Source organism: Oncorhynchus kisutch, linkage group LG19 (genome assembly GCF_002021735.2).
Source record: "Oncorhynchus kisutch isolate 150728-3 linkage group LG19, Okis_V2, whole genome shotgun sequence".
Taxonomy (NCBI): domain Eukaryota; kingdom Metazoa; phylum Chordata; class Actinopteri; order Salmoniformes; family Salmonidae; genus Oncorhynchus; species Oncorhynchus kisutch.
Genome location: NC_034192.2, coordinates 15896311 through 15916734, shown reverse-complemented (window position 1 = coordinate 15916734; position 20424 = coordinate 15896311). Strand labels below are relative to the sequence as shown.

The window sequence follows — 20424 nt, the reverse complement described above, 5'->3', positions numbered from 1 at the left end:
GGAAGACTTGATACATGATGGAGTGCTGTGTGCCAGATAAAGACAGGGAGTGATGGGGAAAGAGAGAGGTAATGCAAACATATGTTTCCCAGGCCAATAAAGTCATTTGAATTTAATTGAGAGGGGGGAGAGGCAGAGAGAGAGCGATACAGAGAGAGAGAGAGAGGTGAGAGTAAAAAGATTACTATGCCTTGGCAGTCAGTCTATTCTTTGCCATGGTATTAATCTAGGCCTGTGGAGCAGGGCAGTCTTCCATCCCTGCAGGTCAACAGTGTCAGTGCAGTCTTGACTTTTGCCGCATTCACGTTCTAGTCGGAACTAGGAAAATGGTTATAGTTATACACATACCACGTTCAACCAGTTAGCAAGTCAGAAATATCAGAATGCCCTAGTTCCGAGTAGCATGTGAAGCTCTTATCAAGTGAACCTCTGAATGATTGGACCAGTTTAATACATATGAAATCAGAGAGCCACAGAGAATGAGAACCACAGAGAATGCCTTCATGCCTCTACCACAACCTATATTTAACAATTATTTGGCAATGGTCAGGCAGTAGGCAGCTCAACCCTGCTTCTGGCTGACTGTGTGTAGGTGTCTGTGTGAAGTTAAAATTAGCATCAGGGTCCTATATGAGTGCAATAGGTGAAACTATTCCTGATTTCCACTCTGGGGCTAAGAAGAGTGTATTCAGTGGGGACTGTATTTTATCATTGACACCATTACAAAAAAAACGTATAGTATATTGCAAATAACACTATGTTCAAAATAACACTGTTTTTTTTTACTGCAGTAATTTTGCAGTGTAAGTGCAGTATAACTGCAGTTCAAAAGCAGTACACTGCTGTTATTCTGCAATTACTGCGTCCAAAATACCAGTCGACTGCAGTCACTGCACTTTCACTGCAGTTTCAAAACGGCAATCTTTTTTTGTAAGGGCAGGCTCAGCTCCCCTTCTGCAGCTAAAAAGTACTGTTGTAAGAAAAATACTGTAGCTATTTTGGAAAGGCTGCTCTAAGGAGTGCCTCAAGGCTCCATCCTCGAACCTCTGCTTTTCATTATTTCCATGCTTTCCCTGAGCCCGATCATCTGCCACTATGGTCTCAACATCCACTGCTATGCGGATAACTCACAGATTTACATCCACACCAAACCCGCCTCATCTCTCTACCCCGTCTCTGATCAAATATCAAGGATATGAAAACTGGATGACATCCAATCTACTCAAACTCAACAGTAATAAAACAGGTCATGCTGCTGGCTCCCAAGGCTCTCCTCAAGAAAGTGGGAGACCTCGTAATGTCCATCAATGGATGTTCCATCTGCCCATCATCTGTGGTCAGAAACCTGGGTGTCATTCTGGTCCCACTCTCTCCTTTGAGCCCCACATAAAATACATCACCAAATCCGCCTTCTTCCACCATCACTTGGTACATCACGTCTGGACTAGAGGTCTTCTCGGGTCCAAAACTGAGGACCCGTACGGGCCCGATAATTTTTTTAAAGGGGGTGCCCGAACCTGAATGAACCCGCGGACAAATAGACCTTAATATGTTGGCTAGGCCTTCTATAAGTCAATAAATTCACCTTATTGGTGTAAAATAAATATCTTACAGGCTATGCAGAGCTGTGGTTACATACAGTGTATTCAGAAAGTATTCAGACCCTTTGACTTTTCCCACAGCCTTATTCTAAAATGGATTCAAATGTTTTTCCCCTCATCAATCTACACACAGTACCCCATAATGACAAAGCATAACACAGGTTTTTAGAAATGTATGCAAATGTATTAAAAATAAAAAATGGAAATATCACATTTACATAAGTATTCTACTCAAAACTCTGTTGAAGCACCTTTGGCAGCGATTGCAGCCTCAAGTTTTCTTGGGTACATCTGTATTTGGGGAGTTTTTCCTATTCTTCTCTGCAGATCCTCTCAAGCTCTGTCAGGTTGAATGGAGAGCATTGCTACACAGCTATTTTCAGGTCTCTCCAGAGATGTTCAATCGGGTTCAAGTCCGAGCTATGGCTGGGCCACTCAAGGACATTCAGAGACTTGTCCCAAAGCCACTTCTACATTGTCTCGGCAGTGTGCTTAGGGTCCTTGTCCTGTTGGAAGGTGAACCTTCGCCCCAGTCTGAGGCGCTGATTGCCCTGGAGCAGGTTTTCATCAAGGATCTCTCTGTACTTTGCTCCGTTCATCCTTCCTCGATCCAGACTAGTCTCCCAGTCCGTGCTGCTGAAAAACATCCCCACAGTATGATGCTGCCACCACCATGCTTCATCTTACAGATGATGTAACGTTTCCTCCAGGCGCATTAAGGCCAAAGAGTTCAATCTTGTTTCTCATGGTCTGAGAGTCCATTAGGTGCCTATTGGCAATCTCCAAGTGGGCTGTCATGTGCCTTTTCCTGAGGAGTGGCTTCTGGGCCACTCTACCATAAAGGCTTGATTGGTGGAGTGCTGCAGAGATGGTTGTCCTTCTGGAAGGTTCTCCCATCTCCACAGAGGAACTCTGGAGTTCTGTCAGAGTCACCTCCCTGACCAAGGCCCTTCTCCCCCGATTGCTCAGTTTTGGCTGGATGGCCATTCTTCTTCCATTTAAGAATCATGGAGGCCACTGTGTTCTTGGGGACCTTTAATGCTGCCGAAATGTTTTGGTACCGTTCCCTAGAGCTGTGTCTCAACACAATCCTGTCTCAGAGCTCTACAGACAATTCCTTTGACATCATGGCTTGGTTTTTGCTCCGACATGCACTGTCAACTGTGGGACCTTATATAGATAGGTGTGTGCCTCTTCAAATCATGTCCAATTTATCCCAGGTGGACTCCAATCAAGTTGTTGAAACATCTCAAGGATGATCAATGGAAACAGGATGCCTCTGAGCTCAATTTCGAGTCTCATAGCAAAGGGTCTGAATACTTTTAGAAGTAAGTTATTTCAGTTTTTGCTTTGTCATTATGTGTGTAGATTGATGAGGAAAAACATACATTTAATCAATTTTAGAATAAGTCTGTAAGGTAACAAAATGTGGAAAAAGTCAAAGGGTCTGAATACTTTATGAATGCACCGATGACAATCAAACAGGACCCGACCTGGACCCAAGGAAAAAGTGAACATTTCAGGTTCGGGTGGACCCGTGAAGACCTTTAGTCTGGACTACTACGGGCTCCAGTATGCCCAGTCAAATGATGCATTACTCCTCACCTACAAGGCCCTCCATAGCCTTGCCCCCTCATACCTTGCCGACCTCCTCCATACACACATGCCTTGCCGCTGCCTCCGCTCCCCTGACACAGGACTACTCACCATCCCTAAAACAAAGATTGGGGGACCAGGTATTCAGTATCACTGCTCCCCAAATTCTGGAACTCTCTCCCCCCCGGCCACCCACGACTCCATCACCACCTTCAAAAGCAGACTAAAATTCCACCTGTTCGGTCTGGCTTTCCCCTCAGTTTAGCCCAAGCTTAAAATAAGTAGCTTATATTTATATTTTAATTAGGGTTTCACAGAGAAAGCTATGAAAGCTACTGTTATTCTTAATTGTTTTTATTTTCTTGACATGGTCAAATAAATCAAGCATAGATTGGTAACTTTTTTAAATAATTTGGCACAGCAACTAGAGGCCATGAGTAACTTGGCCGAAAATAATGGCACAGATTGGCCTATAGGTGGCGATGTTATAAGCTGTCTCACTTCAACCCTCATATCTGCCGCCCGTTTGAGCTAGAGACTTGAAACTTTGTATGTAGGTGTTTTTCTTCATGCTGAACAAATTTACCTCAAAGACCCGTAAGGTCTGTCAGGGTAGATTTTCCTCCATTTTGAAAACCTTTGAACCACATAACACCAAATAACAAAAGTCCAGTCCAAATAACACCAAATTCGGTATGTAGGCCCACTTAAGGGACTGGTTAAGAGATGGCTGTTACTGATAAAATCAGGAAATCAGACTCTGTGTCCATTTAAATCCTCTGTAAATCCACTCTACAATGGCCATTCAACTTGAATCTTTTTAAGGTCATCAAAGACATTACCATAATGAACCATGTTACGATTGGCATTGATATCTTAAAAAAAGGGAAGCTATTAATTATGAACTTTGACTATTTAACACTAATGCTTAAAATAATCATACGAAATCTTCTTCTCATGGACATAGTCAGATTCACTCCAAATGTGGTCTTTCTACTCATCACAATAGTCCCTAGAGTTTGAGAAAATAACATTGATGCATTCAAAGATGTCCACACTATACCAGCAGATGCACTAATATGCTAAAATATGCAAAGGATTCTTGCTCCTATGCTTCTTCTCATGAACCACATGACACCAAACGTGCAATGTAATCCCATGGAACGTCTTAACTTAGAGAAAATTCATCTAATTTTAGGGATTGATTTGTCAATAACTGAGCCACCTTTTGACAAATCAATCCCTAAAATGAGATGAATTGAATTTGGTATTATCTTTAACAATAAAAACAATGCAAAGCTAATGCTCAAAAACTGCAATCTTATGGGCGGAGGTTTGCGACAGGGTATACTGCTCCTCTACCAATGTAAAAATGAAAGAATCTAATTACACATTTTTGTACAAATTTTATTATACTCCTTTGAGACTCCATAGAATGAAAACAGATGTGTCTCCTAACTGTAAAAGATGTACCTCTGAAAGTGGAACCTATATGCATGTATTTTGGAGCTGTAGAGAGATTGCCAGATTCTGGCTGATAAGAACCTTGATAGTGCTGCTGCAAGTGTTATGTCTTTTTTTGTTTTGTTTTTGGAGTACGTGTGCGTATGTATGCATGTATGTATATATATGCACCAAGGAAAATAAATAGATGAAGAAAAATAAAAATGTTTTTATTTGACTTTATCATTTTAATTTAATTTAATTATATTTCTTTACTTTTTATTTTTTTAAGCCTGTCACATCTGTGAATGTGGAATGTGTTTTGTTGGTTGATTGAAAAACAAGAAAACTTTCAACTTTAAATTGAAAAAAAAAAAAAATGCTATCTTTTCCTCATGAACCATGCATGAGATTCACTCCAGATTTTGTATTTAGACTCATATCAGTCGAATGGCTTTGAGAATTAGTTGCTGCATTCGTTGTCAGCCACGGTACAGCACTAGATGGCATCATATCACACTAGGGTTAGAACTGAACCGATGGACATTGGGCAATGAAATTTGGTATGTAAACCTTGTGTATACATCCCTTAAAAGCTGTGCGAATATTAAAAAGTCACTGCAACCTTAAATGGCTGCAGCAGAGCAATTGGTGGCACTATAGATGTCATTGTCACATTGTCACTAAAATTAGAAACCAGAAGTCCTGCCGCTTGCACAGTCAAAGTATCACATCGGAGAGTGTATTGAAGCATGTACCAGACTTAAATCATTTAGACAAATATTTACACTAATGCTGAAAATATTTAACTAAACATTTCATTTTAACATAAACCATTAGTCAAATTGACCCCAGGATTGGTATATAAACTCAATACATTAAGTAATGATTACCTGCTGCACTCAAAGATAACCAATCTACAGTGCTAGGCTAAACTTCACTTGCATCCTCCTTGTGGTATTGAGAGAAACTTGGTAATGCTTTCACTGATTGCACATGAAGATTGTTTCTACATGACCGAGCACTTGCTCTGTTATCCAACAAATCTTGTTATTTTTCTTTCATGCTGTGAACTCCGTTCATTGCTGCTCGCAGATATTTGTTTTGTTTTTACTCTTTGCTGTAGTGTCCTTGTTTTTTTTTTAACAGTGCTTTGTTTCAAGTCAAATAAAAATCTAAGACAAATTATCCTTACATATTACAGTTTTATTGAGAAGATATTCCATTATTTATTACAATGAATACATTATTAATTTGGCAACACAGACCATTTCAATTTTAAAAACGGGGCGGGGCATATAAGAGCTATGTGTGCATGAGTTTTAAGAATCCCCGTCTCACACACTTACGCTGTATAGATGGTTCGATCAAGAAAAAAATTTATTACAATTTCTTGAAAGTCTTTCAGTATTTTCCAATTTTTTTTTTTTCATAATAACTGCATTCGATTACAGCGACAGCATTACAAAAGCAAACCGCGTGAAACACAGACACAGGCAATTCTCTCTCACAGGCTCACGCAAATGCAATCATACGACTACACCATGCAGAGACATAAAACAAAAAAAATAGACCACAAAGCAAGTTCACATAATTTGGAAGCCACTGTTTCGGTGTATGTACGTTATCTGGAGATGAGTGGTGCGACTGGCTCTCTCTCAGCCTCGCAGGCTCAGATGGGGAAAGGACAGACAAACAAACAGAAGATGGTATTGTCATTTCAGAATGAGAAGCGGTGGTCATCTTCAAGGTTCAATATGTCATATTGGACATTGTCGTCTCCAGGAGGTGTTGACAAAGACTAGGCTACCGTACCAGACCATTTAACCAATTATAAGTGACAGAAACACGGGAAGGAAAAAAATACAAGAATGCCAAGGAAGTGAGGGACGATGACAATGAAAATAGTGGCAGCAACATTACGCTGCCTTCACTTGCGGACCTCACTGCCACTGGTCTGCATGGAATCTGAAGACCCTCCAAAGGGGGCCATAGCGTTGGTCTCCATGGTCTGGTAGACGAAGAATATGAAGCCAGCGACAACGCTGAGGAGCAGCAGCTTCAACCAGACAGGCAGGCCACGGGGTGGCGCTACGGCCTTGCCAGCAGGGGGCGCCACTGACGTTACCAGCCTGGTAGAAGGGGGCAGGGTGGTGACTCTGTGGACGGTGGCGGTGCGGCTCTCCGTGTAGGAAGAGTTAGAGGCGGAGCGCAGGAGGGTCTCATCTGTCCACAGGTCACCAGACTTTAGGGGCCTGCCGGCTGCGCCTCGGATGGGCCGTCGACAGGTGGCGCTAGAGGGACAGGAAAGGTAGAACGTTGAGTTTCATGGTAACATTTCACACATGAGTTGCCATCAGGCAAGTATTACGATCAAGCTCTTAACAAATTAGTTACAGGACACCGCTTTACAGGAATGACAAGAATGTGGGTGGCAGTCTGCCAGATATAGCAATGTTTTATTGAAGTGGTTTATGTTGATAGAATAATGTGTGTGTGTCTTACTTGATTCCTGTTGGAGTGTTGGTCTCGTAGGGGAACATCTCCTTCAGGATATCCTTCTCATCCGCCCTGCTGGGTGTCTGCTCACCAGCTGCTATCTTCTCCACCTGCAACACACATTTTAGTACACTTTCTTTAGATGTTGAAGCTGACGGAGCGATTAAGGTGAGGATGACACATTGTTCCATTTGCATGTTACAAAGTCACTGCCACATTCACATATGGTATTATTTTTTGTAAAAGGCTAGAGGGTGTGTACACCTAAGAACCACTAGGTGGCCCTGTTGCAGTCCTCTTCCCATGTGACCGCACAAGTCTTGAGTCTTTCACTCCCCTCACTTCAGCTGGCATTTAAGCAGCTGTACTAGTACAGACAGACAGCTGTGCGCCACACATACTACAGTAGCTCCATTCATAATTGTCACCCATTTGTTTACAATCACACCATGTGTGAGGGAAAAAAAACATGAGACCACTTTCACTCCACCACAACACAATTAACCTTACAGTTCTCATTCCCGGGTGCCACCACAAACCACTGTGAGAAAAACAGAACTCTATTTGAGAACTGCAAAGACTGTATACCAGAGTAAAGCGATTGGACAGCGTGTCAAACTTGGCAGAGAGAGATGATAGGGATTCCATTTGTTCCTTCAGGACTTGAGATGGAGATGAGGGGGGTGTGTGAGACGTGGCTCACAGACCTGACGGTGAAGGAGGCAAAGGGGTCACTTTCAGACAAATGAGGTAGTGAGGAAGGCTTGGCTACTAGGAGCGGGCTGACTTCCTGCGGTACCCCCTTTAATATGGAGAGGGTAAGTAACACACTGTTATTCGTTATAGAAGAGGTTGGTTGATATACATACAGACCCAGGAGAGACTGACGGCAAGAGAGTGAGACCAAAAAGAATAGCCAGTGATCAGAGCACTGAGGAAATTGTGAAGAGATTGAAAATCAGACAAAACACCCAATACAGCGTGATGTCCCAAGTACTACAGCAGGTGAGAGATGTCCCACACCTCTAAAAGAGAAGTATTGAGTAGGGAGGTTGGCTCATGACTGGGAGCTTAATCAGTCAGAGTGAGAGGAAGACCACCATCCTCCTCACAACACAGCTAGAATAGAAGAGAATGGATTTATTTTTTCACAGTGGGGAAAGAACAGCGGTGGCTTTCAAATTAGATAAACAACACACACAAGACTGATACAAACATTACACAAGCAACACAATCACAAACATTTATTTTTTAAGTGGATGAAAAGGTCTTTGGTCTTGGTGGCAGAGAGAAATCTTCCAGGACGTTCTCCTTACACCAGAGGTCAAACTTGTCCACTGAATTGAAACAGTTGAGATGTTTTGCCTTGTGCTGCACTCACCCACTTACACAAGGTAGGCATTGTTCCCAAACCCATCCAAACTCAGTTTGAAGTAGATCAAATCATCCAACCATGTTCAGTTAACCAAATCAGGCTGGCATCAAAGGTATGCCCATTGGAACCAAACATTGACATGTAGCTCATCCCGTTTAATACGGAGACTAGAGACTAGCTAGAACTATAGAAGAGTGGTGAGCATACCTTCCAGAGTTCCTCTACGACCAGCCCCCCCCCCCCCCCCCCTCTACTTCCTCTCTTCCTTTTTGGTTTCCGCCGTCTCTCTTGCCACACCTCATTTGGCTTCCTCTAGGGTGTCAACCCATTCTGATTTGGTGAAAACACGGTTTAGTGATGATCTTTCACTTCCTTATTTTATAAAAATACATTTTACCAAGACAAATTTGATTCTTCATGTTCTGAATCGTTCAGTGGGGTCTTTTTTGGATTTCATAAACTGTTGACAGAGTGGTGCCACTTTCTCACAGGAACTTGAGGATTTTGCATGTTGTGGTGGTAGTCTACAAAGATGTTTCTGAGAGTCGCAAAAAGCGAAATTAGCACGAACCAAGCTAAATTAAATATAAAAGGCATTGAAAATGCTTGTTTTTGTGAGAAATATTCTGTCATGTCTCAAAATCGATATCCATCTTACCTCTATTGTTTTATGTCCTCTGGATTCAGAAGAAAGATGAGTTCAACGGTGAACCTGTCAGTTTAGCCTCAATTCTCGCACTTCAACCAGCCTAGCTGAAGCAATGCTATTTTCCAGTTTTTTTTAAAACCACTTTTTGTCTCTGGCCTACATTGATTTAGTCATCCTAATTTGGACCATCCTTTTCTTAGAGGAGCATCTACACAATTAACATAAATCTCCCAATTAGTCAAAAGATGTGTTTTTGATTGGACATCCTACCTCTTCCATCTGCCCGCCCTCCAGAACACCCAGAACACCAGGTGTCACAGGATGGCCAAGATAAAACCCAAGCCACGGGCCTGTTCTCCCCACTACCTTCACCTCCCCAACAAACATTTACCCTGCACACACCCACCCCCCAATGGACATTTATCGTTGGCACAGCGTAAATAAATAAAGGTTTTATTACAGTTCCATTCACTTCTCACTCCCCCCTGCTGCATCACTATGGACATTCGCCAACTGACTCTTCCCCTGCCCCCACCACCCAACAGTCATTTATGATTGCTACAGTTGTAAATGTGTTCATATTATTTTTCATATTTTCTCATTCACTTCTCTTAAAAAAAAAAAAAAAAAGTATTTGAACCCAGAGCGCAGCAGCATTCACATTCAGGGGGAAGGCTCGCTCAGGGACAGACTGAGGGTAAGACACAGTAGAGACTTTAGAGTACTAGACTAAACTAGACTCTTCAACATTAAGGTTCGGCAATAAGAAAAATATATGCGCAAAATGGCACAGTCCCACATATCTTACTATGACTAAGACACCACTGTGACTACGTGATCATTAGCCATGTACACCCATTGAACAACTTCCAATATCAATCCGTGCCATGATCACAACAACAGTTCATAGCGACAGTGAGTGACAAGTAACCACAGAGAAAGGAAGTTAAATAGAGGGAAGACTGACAAATGGATCAGAGGGAAGTTTACTCAGGACATCACAAACTCACTAGAAGCGGAGGTGCCTTGGTCCTTGCCTCTCTGGGAGGGGGAAGAAGGTGAAACCTGCCACCTGTGCAGTGCTCATTGTTGACTATAGCTGAGGAAGACCGTGGCAGCAGGTGGTGTGGTGTAAGGGAGGACACACCCACCCACACGAGAGTAGCTTCCCAAACATATATTAAATAGTGGATGTAGAGAACCCAGTGAATTAAGACATTAGTCTAAGCCTTACTTTGTGAGACTGCTTAACTAAGTGTATACTACATCTCATTTACTTATACGCAGCTTTTAGCTGCAGATGTGTACAATTCCAAATAAACCTTAAATATATATAACATGACTAACACTATCCACAAAAAAGGTGATTATCAAGCTAAACACTACTCCATCGCACCACAAACCCAGTGAGATGGATAAGCTTAGTGTATATTACAGAATCATCGCTTGCAGGAACCATCTGGTCGACTATGAGAGGATCTTCTCGATGGTCTCTTTATATTCAACACAGGATGCTCTTCCTCAAGATCATCCTCATCAGCATAGATCTAAACACACACACACACTCTTCTCAGAACACCTGACCTTCCACCTCTTCTCGAACACACCTTACAAAGCAAAGTCCACAACTTCAGTGAGTAAAGTTGGCAGTCCACAAACATGCTTTAAAAAGATGGTTTGATATTTTTCCAATGAAGCCCATCGACTTCCCCAGACTCCGATGAACTCTGGGATACCATTCTGATGTCTATATGTCCAGTATGTAAGAAGTTAAAAGGTGCGAGACAAAACTTAACTCGTTAGCTCATGACTGGAAATGCACAGGAACAGCTACCTCGGGGTAGTAGATACAGGGCTTAATTTCCAAAATCTCTTTAATGTGGTTATAATATCCACATGAGACAGGCAGCTTCAGTTGAGAAGGTTACCATCTGGTAGGTTCAGGATTTCGACACCAGATGGCACCAACACCTCCCAAAGTATCAGGAAAAAAGGAGGAGAAAAGCAAATATTTAAAAAACACTCAAACGATAGGTTTTGTATAGGAGTTGGGAGAATAATGAGTATGTTCTTGCAGGGAAAGAATGAAAGAGGGAGAGAGAGAGTCAAAGACACAGAAAATAGTGGACTAGAGGCACCCAGTGGCAAAGAGAAAACAAGCTAATCCAAGTCAATTGGCCGGTCCTGAAATCAAAACCTGCTGCACAAACTACCAGCAGACAGACACACAGAGGGTCCTTCAGACAGACATTTGGTGCTTTGTTTTCCACACACACGTAATTCCCACCCCTATAGGAGTCTCAAAGGACATATTTCCTCTCTCAATTAATATTTGAGACAGGTTTAAAAATCAACACTATAGCCTCTGACTACTATAAAGACAAAATAAAAAGAGGGACTCACTCGGTTGTGCTGGCTGCTGCGGGTCCTGGTGGTGACTGGGGTCTTCCCTCTGCTTCTGACAGGTCTCTCCACCACAGGGACTGACTCTGGTTCTGGGACTGTAGTCATCTCTAAAACACATACACACCACACAATTTCCATCAATGTCATGCTGTCAATCAGTCTATCAACCAACAAATCAAATCGCATGATTTGTATTATCCCAGAGGGCCAATTTGGTATGAAAGTAGGCATCTCAGAAAAACAATATCTAATGTGTAATCTAATGTGTCAACTGCCAAGATGAATCTGATTTGAATCTGTAATAACCTGGTCTAAGAGGATGATTAAGTGTTACGTTTCTTACCTTCCTCCTTGTCGCTGTAGTGGTATGAGTCAGAGTTGCCGTTGCGGTCTACCTGAGTGATGACCACCGGTAGAGCAACGGCCTCAGGAGGACCATGGTCCAACAGCTTCTGGAGCCTTCTCTCATACAGCTTACGGGTTGAGGCTGCCATGACAAGACATTCAAATAAAAATCAATGGAACTTTATGAATCTCTCTTCTCATACGGTCTATGGGTGGAGGCTGCCAAAAGTTCAGACATTATTCAAATGAATTCAACACAACTTTATTGATAAGCAAATGAAGACCGCAACAATAATGGCCATTATTTAAATAAATTCAATACATAGAAGGCATTCTATGTCTGGACCAAAGTAGTAGTTTTATTTACTCAAGAGCCCATCACAAATACATATTCCACCTACCATATAACCAACAGGCAATTATAGACTCGGTAACAAAGAATGAACCCAATGTTTTCTAAAAACAATGCCGCTGGCAAATGTACTAGCAGACTGACTCACCCACGATGGGTCCTGCGTTGACTCCATACTTGAGCAGCTCGTCCTTCAGGCCCTCACTGGTCAGCTCAGTCACATCCAGGTCCTCAAGCCGAGGCTTGTCTGTTTTCCTCGTGGCTTTCTGTGAAAGAAGGACCACAGAGGTCAGATTGATGCAACATGAAGTGTTAAGGCCTACCACCCATCACAGAAGGATGACTTGAATTGGAACGCCCATTCTAGTAATCACATTTCTTTGAGTTGTTTTTAAATGTACTTCAAATTAAAAAAGGTTGGATTCAATTTGTGCTGGAGCTCGCCAAAACACAAATCCAAAGCAGCAAAGCAACGAAATACATTTTGTGCAACTGAACATCACAGGGTTTAACATTTGAAATCCACAAACTGAAATGTCAAAAAAAAAACTCTGTAACTCTGCAGTGTGTGAGAGAGAGTCGACTGATCTTTAGATTAGTGTTCTTTACCCAGCTCCTTAGGCTGCTTCTGCCAGCAACACCAGATGTTAAACGCCTTAAAAGGGTTTCTAATCACACACTAATTATCAGCAGAGCTAGTTTAACACCCTCTCCTGACCTAAACCATCATTATTGATCAACACTAAACAAACAACCAGAGAGCAAACAGAGCGGTATACTACGAAGCATTTTTTATTACTTATTGTTAATGCCATCTTTGGTGTGCTTATAAATCAATGCACAAGCACCTTTGTCCTTCCATCTATGGAACAGCTTGTTGCGTTGTGGGCATAGACATAGAAGGGTGTTGACTGTTAAACTCATGGATACACTGGCAATGGCTGCCAGTCTTGAATGGGAACTGCCATCTATGGTCGGTTGTGGCTGGCAGTTTGCCTTTCGCAAAAGTCAGAATATAATAGCGCGAAAAACAGTTTGGAAAGCAAATACTGTCAGCATTTTTTTTTTTATTGTATAATTTGTCTCTTTTACACTGAACAGAAATATACAACGCAACATGTGAAGTGTTGGTCCCAAGTGTCATGAGCTGAAAAAAAAAAATGCCAGAATGTTCCATATGCAAAAAAAAGCTTCTTTCATTTTGTGCAGAAATATGTTCACATCCCTGTTAGTGAGCATGTCTCATTTGCCAAGATTAGAAGTTGATTAAACAGCATGATCATTACACAGGTGCACCTTGTGCTGGGGGGCAATAAAATACCACTTTAAAATGTGCTGTGTGACAAAACTGCACAATGCCACAGATGTCTCAAGTTTTGAGGGAGAGTGCAATTGGCATGCTGACTGCAGGAATGTCCACAAGCGCTGTTGCCAGAGCATTGAATGTTCATTTCTCTACCATAAGCTGCCTCCAATATCGTTTCAGTACGTCCAACAGGCCTCACAACCGCAGACCACATTTAACCCCGCCAGCTTAGGACCTCCACATGCGGCTTCTTCCCCTGCGGGATTGTCTGAGGGGGGTGGGGGGGGGGGGTTGCTGAGGAGTATCTCTCTCTGTACTAAAGCACTTTTGTGGGGGAAAACTAACTCTGATTGGCTGGGCCTGGCTGCCAAGTGGGTGGGCCTATGCCCTGCAAGGCCCTCCCATGGTCCTCAACCTCGTGGCTCAGACATTTCATTAATGATAAATGGAGTTAGCCTGCCCTGGAGCAGGTTAGTTCGGAAGGATTTGTTGGAGTAGAAATGTACCTGGCTAAAAAGGTGAGCCACTTTCATGGAACCAGTTGACCAAAGTTAATTCCTCAAACCTGATTCGTAGTGTAGGGCTCAGGTTCAATCCCCTTCAACCAGGCTGCAGAGAATTTATCCACTCTGCTGACAAGTATTTTTCTAGAATGGAAAAACATTCTAGCCATTCTGTTCAGTCCCAGAAACTGATGGGTTGGGCCAGACCCAGAACACACTACCAAGCGGCGGTTTGAAAATGTGTAATTGGATTTGATACTCTGATTTAGTTAAAGATAATCCGATCGCTGATGACTTTGATTTGTATAACAACTCATTTTGATGTCGTCACAAACAACTTCTATGATGGCAGTCTCAGACTGAAGTATACAACAGTGGATAGAATTCAGTTTGAGTCGTCAGACAAGGTATAGCGGTATACCGGCAGTCATCTAGTATTCGTTTTTAGTGAGTCTTCCTCCACAGAGGTTGATGATTGTAGTTGTTCACAGCCAAAGGGTATTTCTCCCTTGGCCTAGGCTGTGCCACCGTATCGAACCGCTCCGTCCCGCCCCCAGGACACCTCTACAGCAGAGCTAAACAACTATCACTTTCTGTGCATTTGTTACTCTGATTCATATTTCTTAACAGCTAGAATAAAAGCCCTGTGTCTATTTGAACAAATATGTCATATATACTGTGTGTACGTACACACACACACACACACACGTATGTAAGGGTTGTTTCCGACAAAAACAAAATCTTGGTCGACCGAAAGTGCTCTTTTGACCAATTGTTTGGTTGACATTTTTAAACGTGTATTTTTCATTACACACCCCAGTGTTTCAATAAAATCAACTCCATGCATTGAGCTTGTCTGATGTTTTAAGCTCACGGTTGGATGAGATAAGACATATATGCCTCAAGAGGGCGGCAGAGTTCTAGATAACCTGACCCAACTATTCTCTTCCTGCTGGCAGATTCTGCTAATACTCTCCTGAACTTGCTGGTAATAGACTACACGAGGAGTCGGCAACCTGTCATGTGGGATGCCAATATATCTTACCGTTTCTACCAATCTGTGTGCCAGTTATTGTTTTCATATGCAAATATTTGTGAAACAGATTCATTTACTTTATAATAACGTCTTCAAAATGATTGTCATGTGGTTAAATAAAATTCTATCCAAATCTAAAATTGTACAAATGTAAAAAGGAACTTCTGTTGCCATTGCTAATTATAGACAAAAAGCCAACAAATAAAAACATTGCAGCCTGCAGGTAAAAAAAAAAATCTTGATAATAGAATATCCTATAAATCACATTGTTGCAGACAGGCCATGCGTAGCCAAACTTGAAACATCAACTAACTTCCATCTTGAAGCTTGAAACATTGTATAAAATATTCTGGGCCCTCAGTTTCCAACGCCAGTGAGCGCGGGACAGTAACACACACATTTGAAGGCTATTTGCACAAAGGTTAAGAAACAGTGATATTGCAGAAGAAAACATATGCAGGACGCAGACAAATGTAGGGTAAACCAATTGCATTTAACCTACATGACAACATAACATGTAGCCTAGCCATGTCTACACATTGCATTGGGGGAAAACAATCTGTGTTTTAACCATAAAATAACATACAACTATTATTTAGCTTCTCGGTGATCATGCAACACCGCACATCATTGAAATTTGCCAGAGTAGCATGTTGTGCCTTGTGCATAAAGTTGCAAATGCGCATACGGTACGGATGTTTAGCTATCAGGAAGTCCAGAGACCCCGGCCACGCAGCTACTCTGTTTGCTCTTCAGTCTACAATCTTTTTGTTTGAAGCAAACCACCCTGCATACCACTGCTGGTTTGCATCTGAAGCTAATCAGGGTTGGTCCTGGTCAGTCCCTGGATGGGAGACCAGATGCTGCTGGATGTGGTGTTGGAGGGCCAGTAGGAGGCACTCTTTCTTCTGGTCTAAAAAAAAAAATATGCCAATGCCCCGGGGCAGTGATTGGGGACACTGCCCTGTGTAGGGTGCCGTCTTTCGGATGGAACGTTAAACGGGTGTCCTGACTCTCTGAGGTCATTAAAGATCCCATGGCACTTATCGTAGGGGTGTTAACCCCGGTGTCCTGGCTAAATTCCCAATCTGGCCCTCGAACAACATCACGGTTACCTAATAATCCCCCTCCTCTCCCCTGTAACTATTCCCCAGGTCATTGCTGCAAATGAGAATGTGTTCTCAGTCAACTTATCTGGTAAAATAACAGATAGATAAATATAATATAGCACCATCCGATGAGCTTTGGATTCAGCTCGATGCTAAAACCGGTACTGACGGTAAGACAATTAATTATATAAAGCACTCCGGCCTAATTTGTTTCGGCATACTCCCCAGCCGATAACAAATCCAATTCCTTACCATCTCTGCCATGGTCAGTCTAACGTGCAAGAGTTGGGAATACTCTGCCTGACTGACTTACAATGACGCAAGCAAAAAAAGTGACAGGAATTAGGAAGTTCTATAACTACTTCTATGGTTCTTGCCACATTCCATTGGAACTCTGCCATGGTTCTCTTATCCATGGAACATTTGACGGGGTGGGAGTAGTAAGGAGAGAGAGGGAAACAACCTCAAACAGACAGACAGAGAGGGGGATTTAGCAGCTATCAGTCTCCCACTATCCTATATTAGACTCCTTACTGCGGGCCTCAGTAAAGTTGGAGCTGGATCTCAGCCCAGCAGAGCACATTTCATAATCACAGCATTCCAAGGAAGAAATAAGGAGGGGGAAGAAATAAGAAAACAGTTAGACTTCCCATTTGTTCCCTCGCTTTTCATCCGCTCTCTGACCACACACTTTAAAAGTGAAATCAAGGCACTGAGCGCATGGCTAGCCCCAAGGCCCAGACCATCTCTGTGCTTTAAGTTATGCGTTAGGCTACTTGCAGAAGGTTTGTAGACTAGAGGTTTAAATGACATGGAATACAGATTGCATCAATGTATTGCAGAACAATATGGATTAATATAGTTCAGTCGCATGATCGCCTAGATGTCCAAAATGCTCTTTCTGACTAAGTGGTTGTTTCTACTCACAGAAATCAGCTTGTAATATTGAAACTGGCCCTTTTATGTGACTTTTGGGGGTAAACTATAACAAATTGCTAGGTTGTGAATTATGATGATGTGCATATGGTTAACCACCTTTATGGATGGTTATGTCAGACATGATAGTTTTCATATCTGTGGTCCTCATGATGACCGCTGCAAGCGGAAAACTCCTCAACTCCCAATGACAAACCATTCAACCTCAGTTGAACTAAACCGTAGGAGAGAAAAACAGTACTTCACTCTTTTTATTTATTTTTTATCCCAAAGGGTTTATTTTGATAGGTGCTATGAGTGAAAATGTGTGTTTAATGTTCTGAGTGTGCCAGTGGATGTTTGCCTCAAATGCTTCATGGTAATAAAATCACACAGACAGGCATGATTGGGAGTCAGGTGACTATATGAAAACATCAGGAAGAGCGCTGCTGCGATAGCATTTAAATCTAATGAAAGTACTAGCCTACACACAGTTAACCACACATCTGTTCAGGGATAGCCCGTGCACACATTCCTCTTTCAGGGAAAGTATTTCCTCAATAAAGAGACCAAACCCAATAGGAAAATAGCCCCATCCTCCACACCAGTAGCCTTGATTTCCTTCAATCCCGTTACCTATACCGTAATGCCATTTCCAGCACACTCAAAACTCCTTAAAGTTCCTTTCCTTTCCTCTGCATACCAAGGCTTTCCCCTAACATAAAACCTCTCCGGTCCAGTTCCATCCCTTCTATGGATTCCACCCCTTATGACACTAGCTGCTTTTAGCAAAGCGTGTTTATTTTCATACACCATCGTTGCTTCCTATTTTATTGGGTTGCACAAAATCAGTCCGCAGGAAGTTAAATCAAATTCAATTTCTACTTACTGTGCCAGTGGGCAGGATGGTTGGTCATTATGATGGGGAAAATAAGACATTTCTAAAATAACGTACTATTAAAACAGACTTTCCAAACATGGGTCTGTTGTCATTAGTCTCAAATTCCACCCTTCATAATGAGCAACCGTCCTGCCCACCGGCAACAGTAAGTTGAAATATAATTTTACTTAACTTCTAGCTTCCCGTGGACTGTGCCCTTTTATCTCATTACATAGCCCTGGGTCTGAACTCCTCCCTATGCAACTGGGTCCTGGACTTCCTGACGGGCTGCCCCCAAGTGATGAATGTAAGCAACATTACCTCCTCGACACGGAGGCCCCAAAAGGGTGCATCCTCAGTCCTCTCTCCTGTATTCCCACGACTGCGTGGCCTCACAGTTCCAACTCCGTCATCAAGTCGCGTCAGTAGAAGGCCTGATCACCAACAACGACAAGGCAGCCTACAGGGAGGAGGTAGGCACTGGGATGGCGTGGCGCCAGGTAAACAACCTGTCCCTCAATGTTAGCAAAACAAAGGAGCTGATTGTGGACTTCAAGGAGGAACCAGGCTGGACACGCTCACATACTCATCAACGGGGTCGCAGTGGAGATGGTAAATAACTTCAAATTTCTCGGCGTACACATCTCAGAGAAGCTGAAATGGTCTTACCACACAGACTCTGTAGTGAAGGCGGCACAACAGCGATTCTTCAACCTCAGGATGCTGAAGAAATTCGGCCTGCACCCGGGGCCCCTCACAGTGTTCTACAGGAGCACCATCGAAAGCATAATGTCGGGCTGCATCACACCCTGGTACGGGAACTCCACCGCCGCTGACCGCAAGGCTATTCAGAGGGTGATACATGCCGAACACACACTGCCTGCTCGACAGGACACCTACAACACCAGGTGTCGCAGGAAGGCCAACAAGATCATCAGTGACACAAGCCACGCCCTGTTCTCCCTGCATCAATCACTCAGATGCAGGGACTGCATCATGACAAAAACAGAGATGGGCCAATAGTGCCTACCCTCAGACCATCAGGCTGCTGAATACCTACCACTAGTCAGCAGCACCCCCCCCCCCCCATTGTTTTTATTACCATTCTCATTATTTTATTTCACTAGTCCTGCATGTTGGAGCTCAAACCTCTTGGAGACTTAACCAGAAAAACTCACAGCTGTAATCAAATCATACTGCCACCTGCGCCGACCTTTCTGAATGCCCTATGTTCTACTGTCTCAATTTCGAGTTAGTGTCAAGACATTGAGTTAGTATCTTGAAACCTTGATTTACATAAGTCAATTTCGACTTAGTATGGCCATGTTTACTTACATATCTTGTCATTTTCAAATAGTATGGATATTTACACACACAATTGAGTGGCGAGGATGGTTTCCATAAGGAAGCATTCAGTAGTGACACTGGCAGATAGTTTAAGCGGGAAACTTTCAGCTGATTTGTAATACAATATAGCCAACATGTTTGTTTTTATATTTAAAAACGAGATGGAACTCGCTGTAATTGAAAAGATGGGAGATATAAAGTGTATGCATTTAAAAAATAAAATGTAATTACCTAGAAGACCACATCACAACGATAGTGTTTTAATCTCCCTTTTAAAAAAAACTACAACACAGTGACGTCTTCCCTACAGACATTTACTTGCAACATTCACACTGGAAACATTGTTACAAATATTATATTCGCCCGCGAGAAAGAAAAATCTTAAAAACAACTCACCCTGCCTGAGCGACTTTTGTTTAAGACTACCGGGACTGGAAACTCCTCGTCGCTGGAGAAGGCGTCTGTAGATGAGATCTTCTTGTTCTGCACGGTCAAGTTTTTCAGATACAGCTGCACATAAACGTCCTTTCGCTGGTCTCCGGTCGGGAGAGCAACATTGTTGGCCAAAAGCTCGCTTTTGAGTTTATCTTTGGTGAGAACCGATGGGTCCTCCAGATATTCCGGCATGTTGCTCGCTATGAAAAAGCAACTCCGCCTCCGTAACAAAATGAAGTAACGTTATTTAGCGGGCTATGTTAGCTAACTGGCTAAGTAGCGCCTCTTGTTGGATTAAATCTGCGAAACTACCAGTGTACACAAACTTGATACTTCCAAGCTTCCTGGAACAATTTTAGCACGTTAGCTTACTAGTTGTGGCGCCTCTTTTGTAAAAACTCTTCTCAGTAGAATGAAGAAGTGAAAGCTCTAAACACAAGACAGACCTCCCCTTTAAAGTACGTGGTCTTGGGATATTATACCAATATCTGCTAGCTTGCTAGGACACCGGCCCTCTGCCAACATTGAAGGAACAAACGCGGTGAGAATTGAACCATCTGTGTGTGTGTGAACCACTGCCCTGTGAAAACAGACACTATTGGACAAGAGAGGTAACATCGGGCTTTG

General features: G+C 42.6%; 1 protein-coding gene across 1 annotated transcript; it reads right to left on the bottom strand.

Moving 5' to 3' along the window:
* Window positions 1–5825: 5825 nt before the first annotated feature.
* On the bottom strand, window positions 5826–20376 carry LOC109864370 (lamina-associated polypeptide 2, isoforms beta/gamma-like). The gene is made up of 6 exons (XM_020452112.2): window positions 19759–20376; window positions 12415–12532; window positions 11913–12056; window positions 11567–11676; window positions 7146–7249; window positions 5826–6934 (listed from the first exon to the last, which is right to left on the bottom strand). Exons 1-6 carry the CDS (start codon window positions 19987–19989, stop codon window positions 6571–6573), a joined length of 1071 nt encoding a protein of 356 aa, XP_020307701.1. The 5' UTR covers window positions 19990–20376; the 3' UTR covers window positions 5826–6570.
* Window positions 20377–20424: the final 48 nt, after the last annotated feature.